The sequence below is a fragment of the Rhinoraja longicauda genome, chromosome 2 (genome assembly GCF_053455715.1).
Source record: "Rhinoraja longicauda isolate Sanriku21f chromosome 2, sRhiLon1.1, whole genome shotgun sequence".
NCBI classification, from domain to species: domain Eukaryota; kingdom Metazoa; phylum Chordata; class Chondrichthyes; order Rajiformes; family Arhynchobatidae; genus Rhinoraja; species Rhinoraja longicauda.
Window position 1 is genome coordinate 37811198 of NC_135954.1, and position 23121 is coordinate 37834318.

The 23121-nt window shown below is 41.7% G+C and overlaps 1 protein-coding gene across 8 annotated transcripts in view; it reads left to right on the forward strand.

Annotated features, from left to right (window-relative positions):
• The window catches only part of LOC144603822 (ankyrin repeat and IBR domain-containing protein 1-like), a 65883-nt gene that overhangs the window by 13568 nt on the left and 29194 nt on the right, over positions 1 to 23121 (forward strand). For all 8 annotated transcript variants that reach the window (XM_078417563.1, XM_078417545.1, XM_078417572.1 and 5 more), the window contains 6 exons: positions 3066 to 3327; positions 8277 to 8577; positions 12666 to 12848; positions 14812 to 14929; positions 16618 to 16826; positions 19968 to 20056. In XM_078417563.1, coding sequence (XP_078273689.1) covers positions 3140 to 3327; positions 8277 to 8577; positions 12666 to 12848; positions 14812 to 14929; positions 16618 to 16826; positions 19968 to 20056 — 1088 coding nt within the window. In that variant the 5' untranslated portion in view covers positions 3066 to 3139. The remainder of the gene's footprint in view (positions 1 to 3065; positions 3328 to 8276; positions 8578 to 12665; positions 12849 to 14811; positions 14930 to 16617; positions 16827 to 19967; positions 20057 to 23121) is intronic.

Here is a 23121-nt window from a genome sequence, read left to right on the forward strand (position 1 = left end):
TCCCATTTGCCTGTGTGGGGTAAAACTCTGATGCAGGTCTCCATAAATGAAGGAAATATGATGCAGTAACGGTCTTAAAGGTGATTAAACGCCACTACAGGGGGCATGGGAAGAGATTGGTGGGGCTCTGGCTGAGATTTTTTCATCTTTGGTGGACACGAGTGAGGTACTGGTTGACCACAAACATTCCCTTTTTCATGGAAAAAGTGTGATCACGAAAGACTTGTGAGCCTCAATATCAGTGGTGGGGAAGATGCTGGAAAAAAATGTAAGGAGAGGATTAATCATTTGGAATGACAGGGACAAATTGGAAACTGCAAATATGACTTTGCCAAGGGTTGATCCCATCTGACCGATTGACTGAGTTTGTGAGGTTCTGGTCACCGAGATATAGGAAGGATGTGATAGTGCTGGAGAGGGTGCAGAGGAGATTCGCCGGGTTGTTGCTTGGAATGGAACAGTTTAGCTATGAAAAGAGACTGGAGAAGTTAGGTCTATCTTCCTGTATCAAAGAAGGTTAAGAGTGGACATGATTAAGGTGTATAAAATTGAGCATTATAGAAAGGGTCAACTGCAGGACACTTGAGTCCATGCCCGACATAGATAAAACTCTGACACAGATTTAAGGGGGAAGAGAATTGGAGGGGGGGCTGCCGTAACCCATGCTGTTACCTGGAAACCACTGCCTTAGAGAGTAGTTGAAGCAGCATTTAAAAAATGTCCTCATGAATGCGTGCAATGCCTTGTAGGAAAATACCTGCAGATGCTGGTACAAATCGATGGTATCATAAAATGCTGGAGTAACCCAGCGGGTCAGGCAGCATCTCTGGAGAGATGCTGCCTGACCCGCTGAGTTACTCCAGCATTTTGTGATACGTGCAATGCCTTAACATGGAAGGCTAGGGACCAAGTGCTGAGATGCGATTAATATGCAAAGGTGCTCATTGATTGATGTAGACAAGTTGTGCCTAATGGCCTGTTTCTCCTCTGTACAATTCTATGACTCTGAGATCTACTTTAAAACACTTTTCCTCTCACAATAAAATTCTCCATCTTGTTTTGATATTGCTGCTATTAAAAAAGATTTTTGACTATTCTATCTATGACTCCCCTATTGTACACTTCTTCAGCCTCCTTCACTCAACTGGAAAAAAAGTCCAAGATGTTTCCTATATTTGAAGAAGATTTAAAACCATTGAAAATGCTATATATAATTTAAACTATAATTTTTAAACAATTAAACAAATAAACAATTAACTTCTAATTATAATGTAAAATCCCCATCTTTGGACTAAGTATCTCCACTGAAATGAATGGAGACTCGATCCCATACTGAGTCTGATTAGTATGGAATTAGAAGGGTTGATTTCCCCAGTATAATGGTCATGAATTGGAGCAAAACAGCTCTGCTCTTGAACATCAATAGAGTGGAATGACATGTATATTGGCTCCAGACTTTGCGGGCACGTATTGGATCCGTGCAGATCTGCAACTGTAGGAACAGCAGAATTCCAGTGTTTCTTTTCAGAAAGGTCTGCACAATGTGACCTGTTATGCAGATTGAGAGGATGACCACATGCCACAATAACTTTGTTTATTGTTTTTCTTTTGCATGCCAGTACCTTTTGGTTTTTAACTTGCGTTCACATAAATGCAATAAAATATAAACAGGACAAGGCCACCAGGAACCTCATGCCTGTCATATTCCATCATTCAATATGGTCATGGCTGATTTGTGCAACCTCAATTCCTGTACCAATTCTCCATAACCCCCAATTCTGCCATCTTTCAATTATTGATCTCCTCCATAAATGTATCTAGTAATTTGGTCTCCACCACCTTTGGAGACAGAGAATTCAGAATTTCCCTTCGCAAGAGTGAAAACATCTCTACTCTGTCAAGACCCCTTAGGGTCATATTTGTTTGTACAAGGTCATGTCTTATTCTACGCTCCAAAGAATACAAACTCAAGCTGCCCAGCCTCTCTTGATCCGTCAACCCTCCCATTCCAGGAATTTGCCTGGTGAATCTTCTTTGAATTATTTTCATTGCTGTTATATCCTTTTTTTTAAGAAGAGGTATTCCAGGTGTGGCTTCATCAACATCCTATATAATTGTAACAAAACTTCCCTGTAGTTAAACTCCAGCCCTTTCACAATAAAAGACAACAGGCTGTCTCCTTTCTTAACTGCTTATTGGATCTGCCTGCAAATTTTTTGTGGTTCATTTACTCAAACACCTCGATCCTTCTGAATTTAACTCATTTGCCATCTTTCTCCATTTAGATGATACGTCATTTGGTTCCTGTATGCTGTCCATATATTTGTTCTACGAAAATAGCTGTTATCATATGTAATGTTATATTGGGGATTTGCCAAATAAATTCTGAATTGTATCATTTGCTGATAACTAGAATTGCTCATTCTGGAGTGCAACTTGGTTTGTTAATCTAAGGTTTAATTTTTAAATTGGAAGGTTAAATTAAGATTACTTTGAAAAGCTGTATAATTGAGAGCTTGAAATATAAATGTCGCCCACTAACTAGAAATTGCAGCACTGCTCACTGAATAAGGAATTGTGCTTGCCTCGCACTTGATTCAGCACAATAATTCATTTTCCAACCATTAATTTTTTCATCTCAGGAAATTGTCATCTATGATCCGTGATCCTTAGTAAATGTGGGGGGGAGAAAGAGTTGAGGAATGTACAGCAGAATGCTGCATGTTGGATAATCTGTGGAGTAGTCTCTTAGAAATTAGAGCTGTCTCTCTGAATATCTCTAATTTGATATAGTAGCCCCAATCTTGAATAAAAAGAATAGTCATAGTGGCTATTTCAAGATCGAAACCAAACCTAAAAGTGCTTGTTTTGTATTTGTGATTTCATGACTTGCCAAGGAGGTGACTGAACTGATTATAAGGAATCAAAGCCACCTATTATGTTATTGCTGCAGTTACTGATTATTTAATTATATAGAATAATCTATGCAGAAAGAATCATTTGTACAGATACGTCAAAGCATTGCTTCTAACAAGTGCATTGTTTGAAATCCGTTTGTCCTTTAGGATGTGAAGCATGCTATTGGAAGTCAGCATGTCAAGTGGCTGAAACTGAAAGTGCCAACGCTTCTCAATAAAATATGGGGAACACCACAACTAAATTTCGTAAAGCGCTGATAAATGGGGATGAGTCTTTGGCTTACCAGCTGTATGAGAGCAATCCTCAGTTCAAAGAGTCTCTGGATCCAAATACCTCTTATGGGGAACCATATCAACATAACACTCCTCTTCATTATGCTGCCAGACATGCTATGAGCAAGTTGTTGCGGTAAGTATTCAAAATTTGTTGCTTGGTTCGAGGTAAAATTTATAGCATCCTCATGGGTTCATTCTTGTCGTGCAAAAGATTTTTTTTAACTGTCATATTTGTTGTTTTTGCTTTGAAATTGCTTTATTTGAGTGATACGAACTGAATTTTTTATTTCACCTGGATTTATATGTTTAATTTCCATGAGAAATGGAGCAACAGAATGTATAATGATTACTTCATTCTTCTATAGTTATTAGGCAGTGTTGATAAAATCTTCTGCAGCACAGTTGAAATTTCAGGCAGAGGTGGGGTAAAGTTGGTGGAGGAATTTTTTTTTGTTGCAGTACTTGAAGTTGTGCATTGGCTACTGAAGACATGTAATGAATGATTTTATTTCTTCTTTAAATTTGGACTTCTGAAGAATCCATTTAATTGTTATTTAATATGTGTATTGCATGTGACCTATTAACAATTCAACATGTCATTTATTATTGGAAAATTACAAGAGTTTCACCTTTTACAGAATCCCCGGCATGCTTTTTCATCCTACATCAACTCTTATAACCTTTGTTCCTCGAAGATGCGTCCATATCCTCTTATCTATACGTTCCTAATACACAATAAGCAGGTGCAACATTTCTGCATAAATGCTCATGATATCTACTTCTCCACACCACCTCTTGAGACCATTCTGCTCACTCTAAATTGGATAACTAAGTTGGTCAATAACAAATGAGTGGACATTTTCTCTAACCAAATATTGGAAAGATCAAAGCCAAACATCAGTTGATTCTGTCCCAGTGTTGTGTCGGAAAATAACTGCAGACGCTGGTACAAATTGAAGGCATCACAAAATCCTGGAGTAACTCAGGATGTCAGGCAGCATCTTGGAGAGAGGGAATGGGTGACGTTTCAAATTGACCATTGGTTAGCCTTTCTAGTTTTAATAGGAAAAAAAACTGCAGATGCTGGTTTAAATTGAAGGTAGACACAAAATGCTGGAGTAACTCAGCGGGTCAAGCAGCATCTCTGGAGAGAAGGAATGGGTGACGTTTCGGCTCAAGACTCTTCTTCAGACTTTAGACCTCTGTATACTTGAGTGAATCCTAACTCTGCTGCCCATGTCCTAAATAGAATAATGTTCCATTCACTCCTGTTCCCATACTTGCTGGTCTTTGTGGCCCTCAGTTAAATAATGCTTTTCAAAAAATAAGCCTTTTATTTTCAGAATAATCTCATAGACATACCCTTCACTTAATGTACCTTTTTTGCTTAAACATACAATTGTCCATGTATAGTGATGTCCTAAAATGCGTCCACTTTACAAAAAGAAGTATGGGCAGTCAGTCGTAAAGCCAGAAAGGTGGATAAATCCCTGTCAAGTGAAAATGGCTGATGTTGTGCCTTTAATTAAGATGGGCTGCGAGGGAAAGCGCATGCTGGACACCCTAACATCAATGAGGGAAAGTTGCTGGAGGGGATTCTCATAGACTGGTTCTACTTGCATTCGGAAAGGCATAGACTAATTACGGATAGTCAGCAGGACTGTGCATGGGAAATCATGTCTCAGTTATGACTAACATTTTTTTTGAGACTGAAGAAGAGTTCCGACCCGAAATATCACCCATCCTTTTTCTCCAGAGATGCAGCCTGATCTGCTGAGTTACTCCAGCACTTTGTGTCCATCTTTGGTACAAACCAGCATCCGCAGTTCTTTGTTTCTTTTTGTAACCTAGATTGTATTCCCCTCTGCTTGTAAACTTTCACTACATTGTCAAGTATCTATAGAGTGTGGAAACGGACCTTTCAACCCAACTTGCCCACACCGGCCAACATGTCCCAGCTACATTAGTCCCTCCTGCCCCCGTTTGCCCCATATCCCTCCAAACCTGTCCTATCTGTACCTGTCTAACTGTTTCTAAATGTTGGGATAGTCCCTGCCTCAACTACCTCCTTTGGCAGCTCGTTCCATACACCCACCACCCTTTGTGTGAAAAAGTTACCCCCTGCTATTAAATCTTTCCCCCTTCACCTTAAACCTATGTCCTCTGGTCCCCGATTCACCTACTCTGGGCAAGAGACTCTGCAACTACCTGATCTATTCCTCTGATGATTTTATACACCTCTATAAGATCACCCTTCATCCTCCTGCACTCCAAGGAATAAAGTCCCAGCCTAAACCTCGTCCTATAGCTCAGACCCTCTAATCCTGATAATATTGTAAATCTTCTCTGTACACTTTCCAGCTTAACAACATCTTTCCTGTAACACGATACTCTAAATGCGACCTTACCAACGTCTTATACAACTGCAACATGACCTCCCAACTTCTCCACTCAATTCTCTGACTGACGAAGGCCAATATGCCAAAGGCCTTTTGACCACGCTATCTCCCTGCAACTCCACCTTCAACGAACCACCTGCACTCCTAAGATCCCTCTGCTCTACAACACTCCCCAGAGCCCTACCATTCACTGCGTTGATCCTGCCATGTCAGACTTCACAAAATGCAACACCTCACATTCCATTCAGCTATCTCGCCTTGGATCCTCTCTATCTACCTCTTAAAATATTTGAAGGCTATTTCCATGATTCTTTGAGAAAGAGAGAATTCGAACAAAGACTGAATCGAGACTTGGACACACCCAGGATCACCTGGAATCTGAGAGTATTATCCATGTGAGTTTCAGTGAGACGGTCACATCTAAGGTGCAGGTAGTTGGGTGACCACCAGTAAAGATAAAGGTGATGGGCATGCAGTGCAGTGTTCCCTTTGGCCATTTCCCTCTGTAACAGGTATACCTCTTTGGATACTGTTAGCGGAATGGCATTTAAAAGGCCAATAGCAGCACCCAGGTCAATGGCACCATAACTAGCTCCATGACCAAGCAGGGAGGGGTGGAGTCCGATGCGAGAAAGTGGCTAAGATAATATGTTGCCTCCCTGGTGCCAGGGTCAAGGATGTCTGATGTTTGCAGAGCATCTTCAAGGAGGGGGATGCGGGAGGGGGGGGGGGGGGGGGCGAGATAGTCAGGGGTTGTTGTGCACATTGCTACCATCTACATAATTGGGAAAAGGGGCAAGGTCCTGCGAAGTGAATATCGGGTGTTCGGACAGAGGTTTAAAAAGCAGGACCTTAAGGGTATTAATTGTTTTTTTTACTCCCAATCGCTATGCAGAAATAGGAAGATAAGGCAGCTTGATTTGTGGTTGAAGAGCTTGTGGAGCAGGGCAGGGATTTAAATTCTTGGATTACTGGAATCTTTTCTGGGGAGAGGATACCTGTATGAGAGGGATGGGACACACCTGAACTGGACGGATCCAATATCCTGTGAGGAATGTTACTCAGAAACAATTACAACTACGTTGACGGGAGAGGGTGGGTCCATGATCGGAAACGTGGCATACGAGAAGTTGGGGCAAATACTGCAGTCAAATAGAGCATGTTCAGTAGTCAGGATAGCCAAGAGCAGGATATAGTGGAAGACAGGTGTTTTGAACTGCATTTATTTCAATGCAAAAGGCCTAAGAGGTAGAGCGGGCAAACATAGTGTGTGAATTGGCTCAGAATTGGGATAATATAGCCATAACAGAGAGACTGAAGCACTGACAGCTGATGTTCCAGGGTACAGATGCAATAGGCATGACAAAGTGCAGCTAAGTGTTGAGGGGAGTTGATTTTTTGATGAAGGAAGGCTTAACCACAGTGCTTGGAGAGAATATTCTTGGGTGATTGTCAAGTGAGGCTATATGTGTGGAATTTAGAAACAAGGATATGGAATTAAAGGAGCAGATGTACAGGGAGATTGCAGTGGAAACATTTTTATTTGTATTTGTTGCTTCATTTTTGGGAAGTTGAACCAGGGTATAACTTTCACAGTGAAAAGGACTGTTGTGCAATTGATGGACCGATGAGCATTTGACATGCTGGCTTTCATCAATTAGGGTTCTGATTACTGGAGTTATTGCTATTGCAGGATGTTATTGCTATTGCACAAGATGTTTGTAATGCTACACTTGGGTATTGTGTACAGTTTTGGTTACCTTACTACAGGACTTATGTCATTAAGTTGGAAAAAAGTATAAAGAGGATTTACAAGAATGTTGTCAGGACTCAGAGGTTGGGTAGGCTAGGAGTTTATTGGAACATAGGATACTGAGATGATTTCATAGAAATGCCTAAAATCGTGAGGGGCATAGAAAAGGTGAATGCACATTGTCTTTTTCTCGGGGAAGCAGAATCAAAAACTAGGTTGAAGTTGAGAGCGGAAAGATATGAAAGGGGCCTGAAGGGCAACTCGTTCACACACAGGATGGTGCTTACATGGATGAGCTGCTAGATAAAGTGGTTGAGGCGAGGACAGTAACAGCATTTGGACAGGTATACAGATAGGAAACATTAAGAGGCATATTGGCTTAAGGCGGGCAAATGGGACTAACTTAAATGCGTGTCTTGGTTGGCATGGATGAGTTTGCTTATAAGGTCTGATTCCATACTCTATTACTCTGTGACTCTGAATCATGACAAAGAAAAATTGTGCTTCATCTGTTTTAAATAGACAACTCTTTATTTTTGAACAGAGCCCTCAAATTCCAGGTTCCCCCTCGGGAATCCCAATATGAAATTGTAGAGGAATAATCTTAACTTAGTGGAGAATGCCAGCCCTTGCTACAATACGATACGATAAAACTTTATTCATCCCCGGAGGGGATGGGATATTCTCATTGTTAATTTAATTCTTTACCAAAGGACTAAATGCAGAGACTGCAATAAACCTGAGATTTGGAACGAACTGAATGAGGTGCAAAATGTTTTCTTCTAGGCTAATTATCATGTCACAACTTTCTAATCCAGCACATTGCTTTGTATTATAACAACATATTGAATTGACTAGCACAATGATTGTGATCAGTTAGTTCTTTTGAAAATCACCTCTTTTGACCATCATTTCCCTTGTGCCACACAGAATCTTCCTTTTCAACAAAGATGGGAATCCAAACAAGCGGAATATACATAATGAGACTGCTTTGCATTTGTTGTGTATGGGGCCGCATATCATGCTTCCTGAAGCAGCCCTGCAGCCTCGTCTTGCACGACCCTATGAAGATGATGACAAGAGAGCTGAATGTCTACACTTGATCCTTAGGTGGAAGGGTGCCAAACTTGACAAAGGCGAGTTCGAAAAGGCTGAAAACAATGCCATTGACAACAAAAAGAGCACACCTTTGCACTATGCTGCTGCCTCAGGGATGAAAACATGTGTGGAGGTAATTATTCCTCGGCAGCCATGTGGTTTAAATATGTCTAATTTAGATTTCAATAATAATTACATGCGTTCAGTAAATCAGAAAGCCAAGAAGTGAAATAGCCATTTGAGGAATGCGTATATCAATTTTTTATTTTGTGATGAAGCCAAATCAAATTTAAGAGAAGGTCAATCAAATATTTGTTGTATTTTTTAATTCACCAAATTTATTTTAAACTATCTTGGACTAAAGTTGCAAAAATCCATAATGACCATAATTTACATTTGAGAGTTGAAATGCATATTTTCCCTGAAGTTTAACGTGATAACCATTGGAATGGGATGACGATTTAAAATATAAAGTTTTGAAGCTTGTAACTTTTTTTAAAGACTCAAGCTCAATATTCAAAATGTTGAATATTTTTAAAAACCACAAAGCAGGTAATCCTGTTCAGGATATTTTGAGCATGCAAATACAGTAAATCCTCATTTTAATGGATCCCTTCATAGCAGATTTTGGTTATAGCAGGCGGACCTGCCGATGCCACCCCCAGCTCGCACCACCTCCCCTCCGCTTACAGCCCTGGCTTGTGATGCCACATTGGCTCGCGAGGTGCACCAGCGAGCCCTTCTTCACCCACCGTACCGTCGAGTTGACGTGACTATTGTTGCAGCTTATGTCATAGCCCCTGGGGACAGTGCTTACTACAGGCCACCGACAGGACGCGCTTGATTCCTCCCTTCACCAGCGGCTGTTTCTTTCTTCCCTTTGTCTGCTCCGCCATTCTCCCTCCTCCCCCGTCGATCTATCCACTTGGCCTCTACCCTCATTACCCACCTCCACCCTCATTACCCACCTCCACCGGAGTCGCTGACATACTCCACCTTGGGCTACAACCTTGAGCCGCAACAACAGCCGTGGCAGCTGGCGAAGAGGGGCTCACGGACACCTAGTTTTAAGGTGAAACGACACAAAGTGCTGGACTAACTCAGCAGACTGAATCAGTCCAAAGAAGGGTCCTAACATCACCTATCCATGTTCTCCAGAGATACAGCCTGACCTGCTGAGTTGTTCCAGCAGTTTGTCTCCTTTTGTGTATTAACCATCAGCTGCAGTTTTTTTATTTCAACTATGTACAATGATAATACCTTACTCGGTTATAGTGAACAATCGGCACTAACACACACCATTACACTCCCTGTGGTCCATTATAACGAAAGTTTACTACTTGCTACATTTTAAGCTAAAGTGAGTTCATTGACGACAAAGCAGTGTAACCAGTCAGTGACCTTGAAGACAGTGTAGATTTCCATTTTCTAGCATCCATTTAAAGAGATCCCTGAGGTTGAGTAACTCAAATGGCATTCAGCATCTCACTGAGGAATTTGCACAAGCGCACACATAGCAAACTAGAAAGTAAAAAGCACACGTTTTAAATTAGTTTTGGAACTTTTAGGGTTGCTGTACACAGTTTTATTGTAAAAGCTGAAATACAAACAGTTTGGATTTTTTATCTACTAATTTTAACACTCACTACTTGCACGTATTTGAAGGAATTATAATCTGCACAGATCATTTCAAGGCCTAAAAAATTGCTAAGCAATAACTGACCCACCGAGTTCTTCCAAGGGATTGGTTTTTGCTCAAGATTCCAGCATCTGCATTCTCGTGTTTCAAACTGACTTAATACACTATTTCAAAAATGCACTTGCACTTTGTACAACAAAGTGCAGCATTTTTCATATACTTTATGCTTAGAATTGTTCTGAGTACCTCTTACTCGTATATTTGCTGGTTTCTGGAGATTGATCAGATTTGCATTAATATATTATTTAATGCTGACAATTTCGATATTATTATGTATAATTTAGGTACTCTCATTGATGGTATGGATATAGTCTTATTTCTACCTGCATTGCATAGCCCGAGGTCCGGTCAACCCCCAGCTCATTTGCTGAAACCTCATTCATGCCATTGTTATCACTGGACTTAATTATCCCAAAACCCTTCTGGCCATACTCCTTACTCTAACCTCCAAATTGATAGTCAAAATCACTTTCTGACAGTCCTTTAACTGCACTCTGCACAGTTTTCATCTCTAAACATGAAGACATCTATCAACCACTGCTTAAAGAACTCTTGAATTTTGAAAAGTCTCTATTTTTGTTTTACATTTCTCTGTGGTCTAGCTTTTTTTCCTTTCGAGCACTTTATCCTCCTACAATTCTCTAAGATTCTTTCCTCTGGATGGTTTCAGATATAATTCATTGTGGAAACATAGAAAATAGGTGCAGAAGTAGGCCATTCGGCCCTTTGAGCATTCAATATGATCATGGCTGATCATCCAAAATCAGTACCGCGTACCTGCTTTTTCCCCCATCCTTTGATTCCGTTAGCCCTAAGCTAAATCTAACTTTCTCTTGTTGGTGCCCATGCCTTCAATCACTCGTCCCTGTGTATTGTGTCCTTAAACCTTCTGCCTTTTCAGTTCTTTTGCCTCCATTATGGTCAGACCTTCTGTTTGACTAATATTTAGTTCATTTTCCAACATAAAATTGTTTGCTAATGTTCCTGTGAAGTGAATAGTGAAGTGCTCTGATAAACTTCTGTAGTTTACTAATGCACGCTTGAATGCAAACACTTTTTTTCTAAAGGTTCTCCTACTTTGTCACAAATCTATCTTGATCCCTAATCACTGGAAACTAAACTCTGTTTCTATCTATTATATCCTATCAAATGTTTAGCATTGACAATAATCCTTGATCAAATGAAAATTACCCCTTTTTTTGTTATCTAGTACTTTTCTATTTTTCCCAAAATTTGAAATTGTCTTTTTATTAAATTCAATCTTTCCTTCACCAGCTTCAATCTGTATTATGCCAGGGACTGGAATGAAATTATTTGTGTCTTTATACTTTCAATATTGAATTGATCTGATATGCACAAGGCCAACATAGGGTGATGACTCAATGGGATTTGCATTGAAAGTCACTCTGTGTAACAACCTAATACCATTTTTTTCACCTTCATATTTTTATAAACAGAAATGATATATACTTTATTTTCGTAGGTCTTACCTCCTCAACAATCTCTCTTATTCATGTCCCTCCCCATTACAAAGCCATTTTTCTTAGTGTTTTTACAGTGGTGTTTTCATTTTTTTCTCTCCCTCACACTTGCATTGGACAGATGATGGAACTAAATTTCAGCTGCTGGCCTACAGAACCAAAAACAAATTGATAAATGGTCAAAGTGTACACCAACTGACTATATTAATTATTTTAAAATAATCTCTGGAAAATCTAACCCTAAGTGACAGCAAGCAGTGTATTTGTCCACAAGTTCAGTTGTTTTGGTGATATTCAGAAATATGTTACTTTGTAGTAATTCATTATTTAAAATGTGACTTGTTTAGCAAATTCAAATGGAAGTAATAAAGGGAAAGTCTATGTTGGGGTAATATTTGCTAATGTCTAACCTGCACGTCAAGTCAAGTCTACTTTATTTGTCACATACACATACAAGATGTGCAGTGAAATGAAAGTGGCAATGCCTGCGGATTGTTCTAAAACTACAAAACAGAATAGCAAGATTTTAAAAAAAATTAAAAATAAAGACCCAACACAAAAAATAAATTAGTACAGTAAACTAGTCCCTGGTGATATAAGAGTTAACAATCCTGATGGCCTGTGGGAAGAAACTCCATCTCATCTTCTCTGTTTTCACAGCGTGACAGCGGAGGCGCTTGCCTGACCGTAGCAGCTGGAACAGTCCGTTGCTGGGGTGGTAGGGGTCCCCCATAATGTTGCTGGCTCTGGATCTGCACCTCCTGATGTATAGGTCCTGCAGGGGGGCGAGTGTAGTTCCTATAGTGCGTTCAGACGAACGCACTACTCTCCGCAGAGCCTTCCTCAAGTCACGTCAAGTTTATTTGTCACATGCACATACACGATGTGCAGTGAAATGAATCCTGTCCTGGGCAGAGCTGTTCCTAAACCAGATTGAGATGTTGCCGGACAAGATGCTTTCTACAGCCCCAGAGTAGCACTTTTTCCTTGTGTTCAACCATGGGCATGAAAACCTAGCATTTTATTCTTTATTGATTGCAGCTTTTAGTGAAATATGATGCAGACCTCTTTGCAGAAAATGAAAACCGAGACACACCCTGTGACTCTGCTGAGAAACAGCATCATAAGGATCTAGCTCTTAATCTTGAGTCACGGATGGTATTTTCACGAGATCCAGAAGCTGAAGAAGTGGAAGCAGAGTATGCAGCTTTGGACCGAAGAGAGGTATTGTTTTTATACTATTTGTCACTTTCAACATGAAACAAATGAACTTTATAGATTAGTCACAGGTGACCGTGACATATCTTCAAATCAATTTGCTATTCGGAAACAAAACAAGATTGCTTCATTGTCACCAATATGACCCTGGCCAGATATTTTAGCAAAAACAAATAACTTAATTAAAGATTCTTTATTAATCTTAATACTAAAGATGTTTAATACTAAAAATGCTGTGTATTTGAATTTAAAAACAGAAAATGTTTTCAATACTTTGCAGGTGCTGCAGCATCTGTGGAGTGTGAAACAATTAAGGTATCAGGCCAATGTCCTTTCAACACGATTAGGGAAAGTTAGAAATCGATCATACCTGAACCTACAGCTTCCAGTTACCTGTCATTTTGGTTCACTCTTGCTCTGGATTCTTATACCAGCAAAGTCCAATGCAAGCCAGAGGAGCACCATCTCGGTTTCTGACTAATCATTGGTGCTAGACATTGAATTAAAACATTTCGGGCTGAGATGTGATTTTTTTCTCTCTCTTTCTACAGAAGCTATTTAATCTGAATGTAATCAGTGCTTTCTGTTTTCACGTAGCATTTGCTGCACACATAACATTTTACTTTAATGCTGCCCTTTGCAGTCATTCAGCCAAGGTTTTACTTGCTAGACGTTTGCATTTAAGAAAGCATAATTAAAGTTATTTGTGTCACTGATGACATACTGATAAAATTCCATTTTAATGTGTTTCACCTAGGCGAGGTGATGAATTAATGTAGTAAAACTGTTAACATTATAACTTGCTGTAATATAGAGCTGTAATTTTCATTTGTTGTGCATCTTTAACAAGGTTTACATTTTGTTCCATCATACTGCTTGAATTATGTATTCATTATAATTTTGTGCCATTTGATTCCTTGAAGGCTGTTGAAATTTGAGCAAATTGGCCGAATCTAAGAAATGCAAAAATTGTCATTGTTCAATTTTAAAGTGTTGCCTTATTTCAGCGTTTTAAAATGTTGATCCAGCATTTATTAAAAATTGTTTATCATACTAAAATTAATTTCAAAATTTGTGAAGAATTAACTTTAATGTTTACTAGCAAAAGGTGGACCCGTTGGGTCCAAACCCCTCCTGAGGGAGTCACCCGGCCCCAGCCCCATTCCAAGCCTCCTACAAACGTTCTTTAGTAGCTGAGCAGCAGGCGAGTCGCGCCTCTTCCGGTCTCCTCACCCCCCCCCCCCAATGACCGCCACTCCCGTCACTCGGGCAGATCCCGCCCCCGGTGGCCATCTTGGGCACCCCCCGCCCTCTTTGGCCCCCACTCCCGTCACTCAGATGGGTCCCAGCCCCGGCGGCTATCATAGGCACCCCTCATTGGTCGTCACTCGGGCGAGTCCCACCCCCGGTGGCCATCTTGGGCACGGCAAGTGGGAAATTGATTTTTTATACGTTAAAAAGTGGGAAACTTTTAAAATATAACAAACATTTGAATCCCAGGACAGTGGTGAGTAATGTGTCCCTAAAATTGTCGTGCCATCGTGTACTGTTTTGGCTGTATTTCCAGAACAAATATATCCACAAGATGAGAGGTTTAGTAATATATATATATACTAGACCAAGTGGACCCGTTGGGCCCAAACCTGTCCTGCATTGGTGCACCCTCCCCCCCAGGAGATAGACTTAAACTTTAAAATGTGAATAATTTTAAAAATATTTAACACTGATTTCAATGAAACTTCTTCCATTAGCACCAGAGGACCGACGGTGAGCAAGGTGGCCCTAAAGTTGTCGCGCTATCGTGTACCGTTTTGGCTGTAGTTCAGGAAGAAACAAACAAACAAGAGTTTTAGTATATAGATAGATGACCCATATGCGCTGCATTGAACTGTGGCAGTTGCTTAATTTTACATAATACAGTTTTTACATGTTTTTGTTTGATTAATTGTAACTTTCTCCTAATATGAAGGCATATGAAGGACTAAGGCCACAGGACCTGAGGAAGCTCAAGGATATGCTGATAGTTGAAACTGCAGACATGCTTCAAGCCCCACTCTTTACTGCAGAGGCACTGCTCCGAGCCCATGGTAATCAACTTGTAGCAATCAAGAAATACAGCTGTTATACAAATCTATCTTTTTTTTTGCACTTTGTAGTTGTCCAAAGTCTTCTTTTATATTTAAAGTCAAGGGGGTCATGAATAATTGCTTGAATAATTGTTATTTATTTGATTGCAATTGGTTTCATACCTGCCAACGTTTTAAGATGTACAAGGGCGTCATGGTGGCGCAGCGGTAGAATTGCTGCCTTACAGCATTTGCAGTGACAGAGTCCTGGGTTCGATCCCGACCACGGGTGCTGCCTGTACGGAGTGTTTGTACGTTGTCCCCGTGACTGTGTGGGTTTTCTCCTTTTTAATTTGTTTATGCAAGAGGGATGTTACGGAACTTGGTTTCAAAGACTAGAGGGAAGGAGTAGCAGTTGGAGAGCTTTCAACCCACCATATTCAGACCCACCTTTTTGCCCATCTGCTTACATTAGATTCGTCCTCTAAGCCTTGCCTATTCGTGCTTGTCTAAATATCTCTTAAACATAATGACTGTCTTATTCCATAGTTCTAGTTGCTAGTTCCAAATATCAACTACTCTGTTTAAAACAAAAACTTGCATCTCAAATCCTCTGTAAAAAAAACCTTCATCGCACCTTAAACCTATGTTCCTCTGTTTTACCGTGGGTAAAATAAACTGATTTATCTACCCTACCTGTGTCTCTTATATTTGAAATATAATGTAAGCAGTTGAATATTCTCAAAATGTATATAACGCAAGTTGTGTTGCCATAGTACAGAAAGGTTTTGATGAGATTTGTGATAGCATGCAAAGTTGATCATGATATCACATCGTTAGTTATAGTTATGAGAAATAGCTGCTTAGGCTGGGATTACTTTCAGATAATATATCACATAAATAGACTCAACGAAGTGAAAAGGTACCGTCCTTTGGCATAGAAGAAACTGCAGGTGTTGGAGCCTTGAGCAAAGAAACAAGTGCTAGATAAACTTGGCAGGTCAGGAAACATCTGTGGAGGAAATGGCAGATGATTTTTCGGGTTGAAACCCTTCTTCAGGCTGGGTCACCCGAATCACCAAAGACACTCCTTTGGCAGAGAGGACAATAAAAAATTGAGAGGATGTAAAACTAAATGGTTAAAGAGAATTGGGAAAAATTGTCTGCAAAGAAAAATAAATCCAGAACTATTCTATTCAGCATGTGAATAAGAAGTTGGAAGAGGAGAGATGGTTTAATTTGAAAAGCACAAACAACATTAACTTTTGGAGGCAGAGTGCACAGCCCAAGTAGTAACAAAGTATTTTACAACAGTCGTCATCAAGCAAGATGCTGCAGGAATATCAGCAAAGGACAATGTAGTTGAGGTAGCATCTGTGCAGAGTGGGGAAAAAACGTTACAGGCCAAATCTTTGGAGCAGGTCTGGAACAGGTCAAATGTTAAAAATCAAACGTTTTTAAAGTTGCGGAAATTGAAGAGCGGGGGCAGAACAAAGGGAATCTGTGAAACAACGCAGCCGAGAGATTGAATGGCACAAGTGGCCTGCTCTCTCTCTGACAGAAGCCATCTAATCAGAGTATTTCCAGCATTCTGTATTTGTTTCAGTTTCCATTGCATGTTTTGCTTTTCAAAAAAAACTTTTAATATCAGAGGAGCAATAGCAAACTCGGTGCAATAATGTAGTTATGTATTTGCTCTGATTTCCTAGACTGGGATCGAGAAAAATTACTTGAAGCTTGGATGCTAAACCCTGAAGACTGTTGCCAACGTTCAGGTATTCAGATGCCAATTCCACCTCCCAGTGGTTATAATGCATGGGACACTCTTCCCTCGCCTCGAACACCTCGCACCACCCGTTCCTCTGTCACCTCTCCTGATGATCTCAGCTTATCGCCAACTGATGATGATACACCTGTGGTATGTACGATTTATCTTAGCTATTTTAATAGTTCTAAAATTAGTCTGACTTTCCCTATCCGTAATGCATACAAGACTGCCATATGGCAGGTGACTGCCATATGGCAAATGGCAGATGATTTTTCGGGTTGAAACCCTTCTTCAGGCTGGGTCACCCGAATCACCAAAGACACTCCTTTGGCAGAGAGGACAATAAAAAATTGAGAGGATGTAAAACTAAATGGTTAAAGAGAATTGTGTACAATTGTATTGTAAATTATGTACAATATCACCAACGTTAGGGGGTTTAAACATAGCGCTATGGGTCACAGACTGTTCGGGCACAATTCTCGTATAAAATTCCACCCTTCAAACAGTCTGGTTATCGTCACATCCGGCCCACAGGCGTTGCCTCATCACATCCGGCCCACAGGTGTTACCTCGTTCCATCCGGCCCACGGGCGTTACCTCGTTCCATCCGGCCCACAGGTGTTACCTCGTTCTATCCGGCCCACAGGTGTTACCTTGTTCCATCCGGCCCACAGGTGTTACCTCGTTACATCTGGCCCACAGGCTTTAGTAAAGTCCACGTGGTCATGATGCCAATCCGCACATACAACGCAGTAATATAATTGCCAACAGGATTGTCCCAATGGTCAGTACTCAGTGCACCACTGTTGTCTACCAGCCTCTAAACATCCCAAAAGGCCACCAGCCTCCCTGGGAGTTGTAGTCGTGGTACTGTTCTCTGACCCTTCGAATCTTCTCCGTGGCTTCCTGGATGTGGTCAGCGAGGTTGGTGATGTTCTCTGAATCATCTGGAATATATGTACAGCACTCCCGCCCGATCAAAGCACGTGCCCCTTTCTCAGCCATGATGAAATCTAAGGCTATGAGATTCTGTAGGGCTAAGGCAGATTATTATCTGAATGGTGTCAAGTTAGGAAAAGGGAACGTACAACGAGATCTGCGTGTCCAGGTGCATCAGTCATTGAAAGTAAGCATGCAGGTACAGCAGGCAGTGAAGAACGCCAATGGAATGTTGGCCTTCATAACAAGAGGAGTTGAGTATAGGAGCAAAGAGGTCCTTCTGCAGTTGTACAGGGCCCGGAGACAAGTTATTATAGGGCTTACCCCATGAGACGGGGGAGGGTTCCAGTGGAACATCCTCCTCATCACCCCCATTTTGTCCGCAGGGAGGCCCATAACCTGCTCATGCAGACGACTCATCCCTTTGGGGCCCTTCTCTGCCCTACCGGAAATTTCACAATGGACTGGCGTTGGGCTCGGCCCTCCTTATGTGTGACATTCTCGGATTTAACCCACTGCATAATGGGCAGGTGTGGTCTCATTATTACAGTCGAGGAGGTGATCTGATGTTCTGTGGCCAGGAGGGCCCAATAGCAGGCCAATAATTGCAGCTACCTCCGGCAGGGTCTTGGTCCAAAACCGTATGGGGACTTGCCTATTTTTCATCATCTGCCAAAGGCTCCACTTGGACACTTTCAATGTAGCATTATTATTGCAGTCGCCATAAACATAGTCAAGTTAGGAGGAGGGGGAGTTCAACGAGATCTGGGTGTCCTAGTGCATCAGTCAATGAAAGGAAGCATGCAGGTTCAGCAGGCAGTGAAGAAAGCCAATGGAATGTTGGCCTTCGTAACAAGAGGAGTTGAGTATAGGAGCAAAGAGGTCCTTCTACAGTTGTACCGGGCCCTGGTGAGACCGCACCTGGAGTACTGTGTGCAGTTTTGGTCTCCAAATTTGAGGAAGGATATTCTTGCTATGGAGGGCGTGCAACGTAGGTTCACTAGGTTAATTCCCGGAATGGCGGGACTGTCGTATGTTGAAAGGCTGGAGCGATTGGGCTTGTATACACTGGAATTTAGAAGGATGAGGGGGGATCTTATTGAAACATATAAGATAATTAGGGGATTGGACACATTAGAGGCAGATAACATGTTCCCAATGTTGGGGGAGTCCAGAACAAGGGGCCACAGTTTGAGAATAAGGGGTAGGCCATTTAGAACGGAGATGAGGAAGAACTTTTTCAGTCAGAGGGTGGTGAAGGTGTGGAATTCTCTGCCTCAGAAGGCAGTGGAGGCCAGTTCGTTGGATGCTTTCAAGAGAGAGCTGGATAGAGCTCTTAAGGATAGCGGAGTGAGGGGGTATGGGGAGAAGGCAGGAACGGGGTACTGATTGAGAGTGATCAGCCATGATCGCATTGAATGGCGGTGCTGGCTCGAAGGGCTGAATGGCCTACTCCTGCACCTATTGTCTATTGTCTATTGTCTATTCCAAAAGAATACGAGTCGATCAAATCCTGCAATGCCAGTGTTGATCCATTCGAGTGAAATTTTTCAACAATAAACTTCTCCCTCGTTTCCCTTTAAAAGCATGAGAGAAGCTTGAAGACTCGAGGTTCTTGGTCCCACCTGCAGCACTGCCTGCTGCGGGCTCCACTGCACCAAGGGCAGCAGCTTGTTGCGAGGTGCTTGGCCTGCACCAGCACCATCTCATTTGAATATTTCTTTTTACCAAACATTTGCTATTCTATTCATCAGATTCTGCCATCCTCGCAGCATCCTCTTCATAGTTCACACTGCCACCCAGCTTTGTGTCATCCGCAAATTTGCTAATGTTACTTTTAATCCCTTCATCTCAGTCATTCATGTATATTGTAAATAGCTGCGGTCCCAGCACCGAGCCTTGCGGTACCCCACTAGTCACTGCCTGCCTTTCAAAAAGGGACCTGTTAATCCCTACTCTTTGTTTCCTGTCTGCCAACCAATTTTCTATCCATATCAGCACCCTACCCCCAATACCGTGCTCAAATCCTTACTGATGAAGGCCAATGTACCGAAAGCCGCCTTCAACAGCTTATCTACATGTGACGCCCCTTTCAAGGAACCAAGTGCCTGTACCCTTAGACTCCTCTGCTCCACAATACTCCCCAGACCCTTATCATTCACTGTGAAGGTCCTGCCCTGGTTTGACTTCCCAAAATGCAACACCTTGCACTTATCTGCATTAAACTACATTAGTTATTTCTAATAACTAATGTGACATTAATAAACTAAAGCGGAAAAATATTTTTTCAGTCTTCTGAAGGTTGTATTTCATATTTAAATTATTACTTTTAATAATGTGATATTTTTCCAGTGTGGGATTTGCATGTGCAACATTTCCGTATTTGAAGATCCAGTGGATGTACCTTGCGGTCATGAATTCTGCAGAGGATGCTGGGAAGGGTGAGGATCATTGTTTATTTTTTCTATGCAAAATGCTTCACAATCCCCTAATTTCTAACTCTGAGTTACTGCTCCATGCTTTGGAGTTGTAAATATATGCACATTAACTCTACCAAATATTTTAAAGAAGTTTGTTTTTCCCATGTTTCCACTTTAACAAGTAATTGCGAGCACTCCCCGACTCGCTTAAACTCGCACTTATGTAAGCAATTCTTTGAGCCCACCCGCGTGGTCTCTGCGCCGAAGAGTAAATTTACGTGTTTGCAGTAGCACTTCCATTTGTGTAACATCTGATGGGCACAAGGATCTGCGGGACGTAACCCTTATGTAGGTAAGGGAGTGTCTGTATATAAAGAATTAAGAGACAAGTTTCTCCAAGTTCCAGGAACATTTATGGATCCCTGCCAATGACAGTCAACACTGATCAGACAAGGCAAAATCACAGGAGAGGGGTAAAATTGGAAGACTGAAATAGTATCAACAAAAGCTATGGATTGTAGCCTAGGAACTGTTAAGAACTACGGGATCATTGAGGGAATTTCTAAGGCAGATTGAGGTTAGCTCTCAGGAAACAGCAGTGGTTTAAGTGGCTTTTCCATGTTGGTTTACACTGCAGAAAGAATTGGAGGCCAAGAAGAATAGCTTTTATCACGATGACAATAATTGTCACATGGCGTTAATGGTAGATTTTTCCATAATTCAGCCTTGAGTAGAATAAACCTTTCAAGGTTGTTAGGGATGCTGGAAAACAAAATTTGGCACCAAATCAAAAAATGTTATGGTACCTAACCAAAGCCTTGGTCAAAGTCATTTTCCACTGATATCTCTGAAGAAGGATCCCGGCCCAAAATGTCACCTACCCATGTTTTTCAGAGATGCTGCCTGACCTGCTGAGTTACTCCAGCACTTTGTCTTTTTTTTTTTAAAACCTGTAACTGCAGTTCCTTGTTACTCTGTTTTTCCACAAATGTTGCTTGACCTATTCACTGTTTCCTGCTTGCAACCTGAGGGCTGAATTGAAACCTTCACTTTACTAAAATATTATTTTTATTGCCCAAGTTAGTTAAAATTGCTAATTACATTTTGAATAATTAATCTTGATTAAACAATTTAGCATTATTGACAACTAATGTAGTGGTGCCATTTAAAGGGTATCGTTTTATCCTTTAGGTGATGCATTCTATACATAAAAATATATCACTTTGGCTCAATGTATGGTTCTTCACAAAAGTCTAGCTGAGACATTATGACCATTGACAGGTGAAGTGAATAACATTGGTTATCTTGTTACAATGGCACCTGTCAAGGGGTGGGATATATTAGGCAACAGATGAACAGTCAGTTCTTGAAGTTGATGTGTTGGATGCAGGAGAAATGGGCAGGAGTAAAGACCTGAGCAACTTTGACAAGGGCCAAATAGTTATGGCCAGACGACTGGGTCAGAGCATCACTAAAACGGCAAGGCTTGTGGGGTGCTCCCAGTGAGTACCTGCCGACAGTGGTCCAAGGAGGGACAAACCACAAACTGGCGACAGGGTGTTGGGCGCCCGAGGCTCATCGATGCGCGAGGACAACGAAGGCTATCCCGTCTGGTCCAAACCGTCTGTGGGAAGACGACAAGCCGGTGGAGGGAGTGTGATGCTCTGGGGAATGTTCTGCTGGGAAACCCTGGGGCCGACCATTCATGTGGACGTCAATTTGACACGTGTCACTTACCTAAACATCGTTGCAGACCAGGTACACCCCTTCATTGCAATGGTATTCCTTGATGGCAGTGGCCTCTTTCAGCAGGATAATGCACCCTGCCACACTGCACACATGGTTCGGGAATGGTTTGAGGAACATGATGAAGTGTTCACGGTGGTGCCCTGGCCTCCAAATTCTCGAGATCTCAATCCGATTGAGCATCTGTGGGATGTGCTGGATCGACAACTGCGATCCACGGTGGCTCCACCTCGCAACTTACATGACATGTAGGATCTGCTGCTAATGTTTTGGTGCCAGATACCACAGGACAACTTCAGGGGTCTTGTAGAGTCCATGCTTCGTCGCTGTTCTGGTGGCACACGGAGGACCAACAGCATATTAGGCAGGTGATCGTAATGTTTTGGCTGATCGGTGTAGAACTATAACTTACTTTTCCTGATTTGGCGAGAAGCACTTTGGACAAGCAGTTCATGCGGTTGCTTCACTGCACCACAGACACAGGTTAGGTAATGTTGAAAGTAAGCCTGCAGGTACAGCAGGCAGTGAAGAAAGCTATTGGCATGTTGTCCTTCATAGCAAGAGGATTCGAGTATAGGAGCAAGGATGTCCTACTGCAGTTGTACAGGGCCCTGGTGAGACAGCACCTGGAGTATTGTGTGCAGTTTTGGTCTCCTAATTTGAGAAAGGACATTCTTGCTATTGAGCGAGTGCAGCATAGGTTCACCAGGTTAATTCCCAGGATGGCGGGACTGACATATGATGAAAGAATGGATCGACTGGGCTTATAATTCACTGGATGAGAGGGGATCTTATAGAAACATATAAAATTCTTACGGGATTGGACAGGCTAGATGCAGGAAAAAATGTTCCTCATATTGGGGGAGTCTAGAACCAAGGGTCAGTTTAAGAATAAGGGCTAGGCCCTTTAGGACTGAGATGAGGAAATATTTTTTCACCCAGAGAGTTGTGAATCTGGAATTCTCTACCACAGAAGGCAGTGGAGGCCAATTCACTGGATGTATTTAAGAGAGAGTTAGATAGGGCTAACGGAATCAAGGGATATGGGGAGAAAGCAGGAACAGGGTACTGATTCTGTATGATCAGCCATGATCATATTGAATGGTGGTGCTGGGTCGAATGGCCTACTCCTGCACCTATTTTCTATGTTTACAGTACCTTTTGGTGCAGTTGTGGCAAAATAATCAAAGGAAATTTGCTGGACATGGAGAGAGAATAACTTGCAGGGAAATGAGGAGAGAGGGAATGGGATCGATGACATTGCTGTGCTGGGAATCAGCATGGACCCTTGAGCACAAGAAAATTGGTGCAGGACTAGGCCACCATGCCCTTCGAGCCAG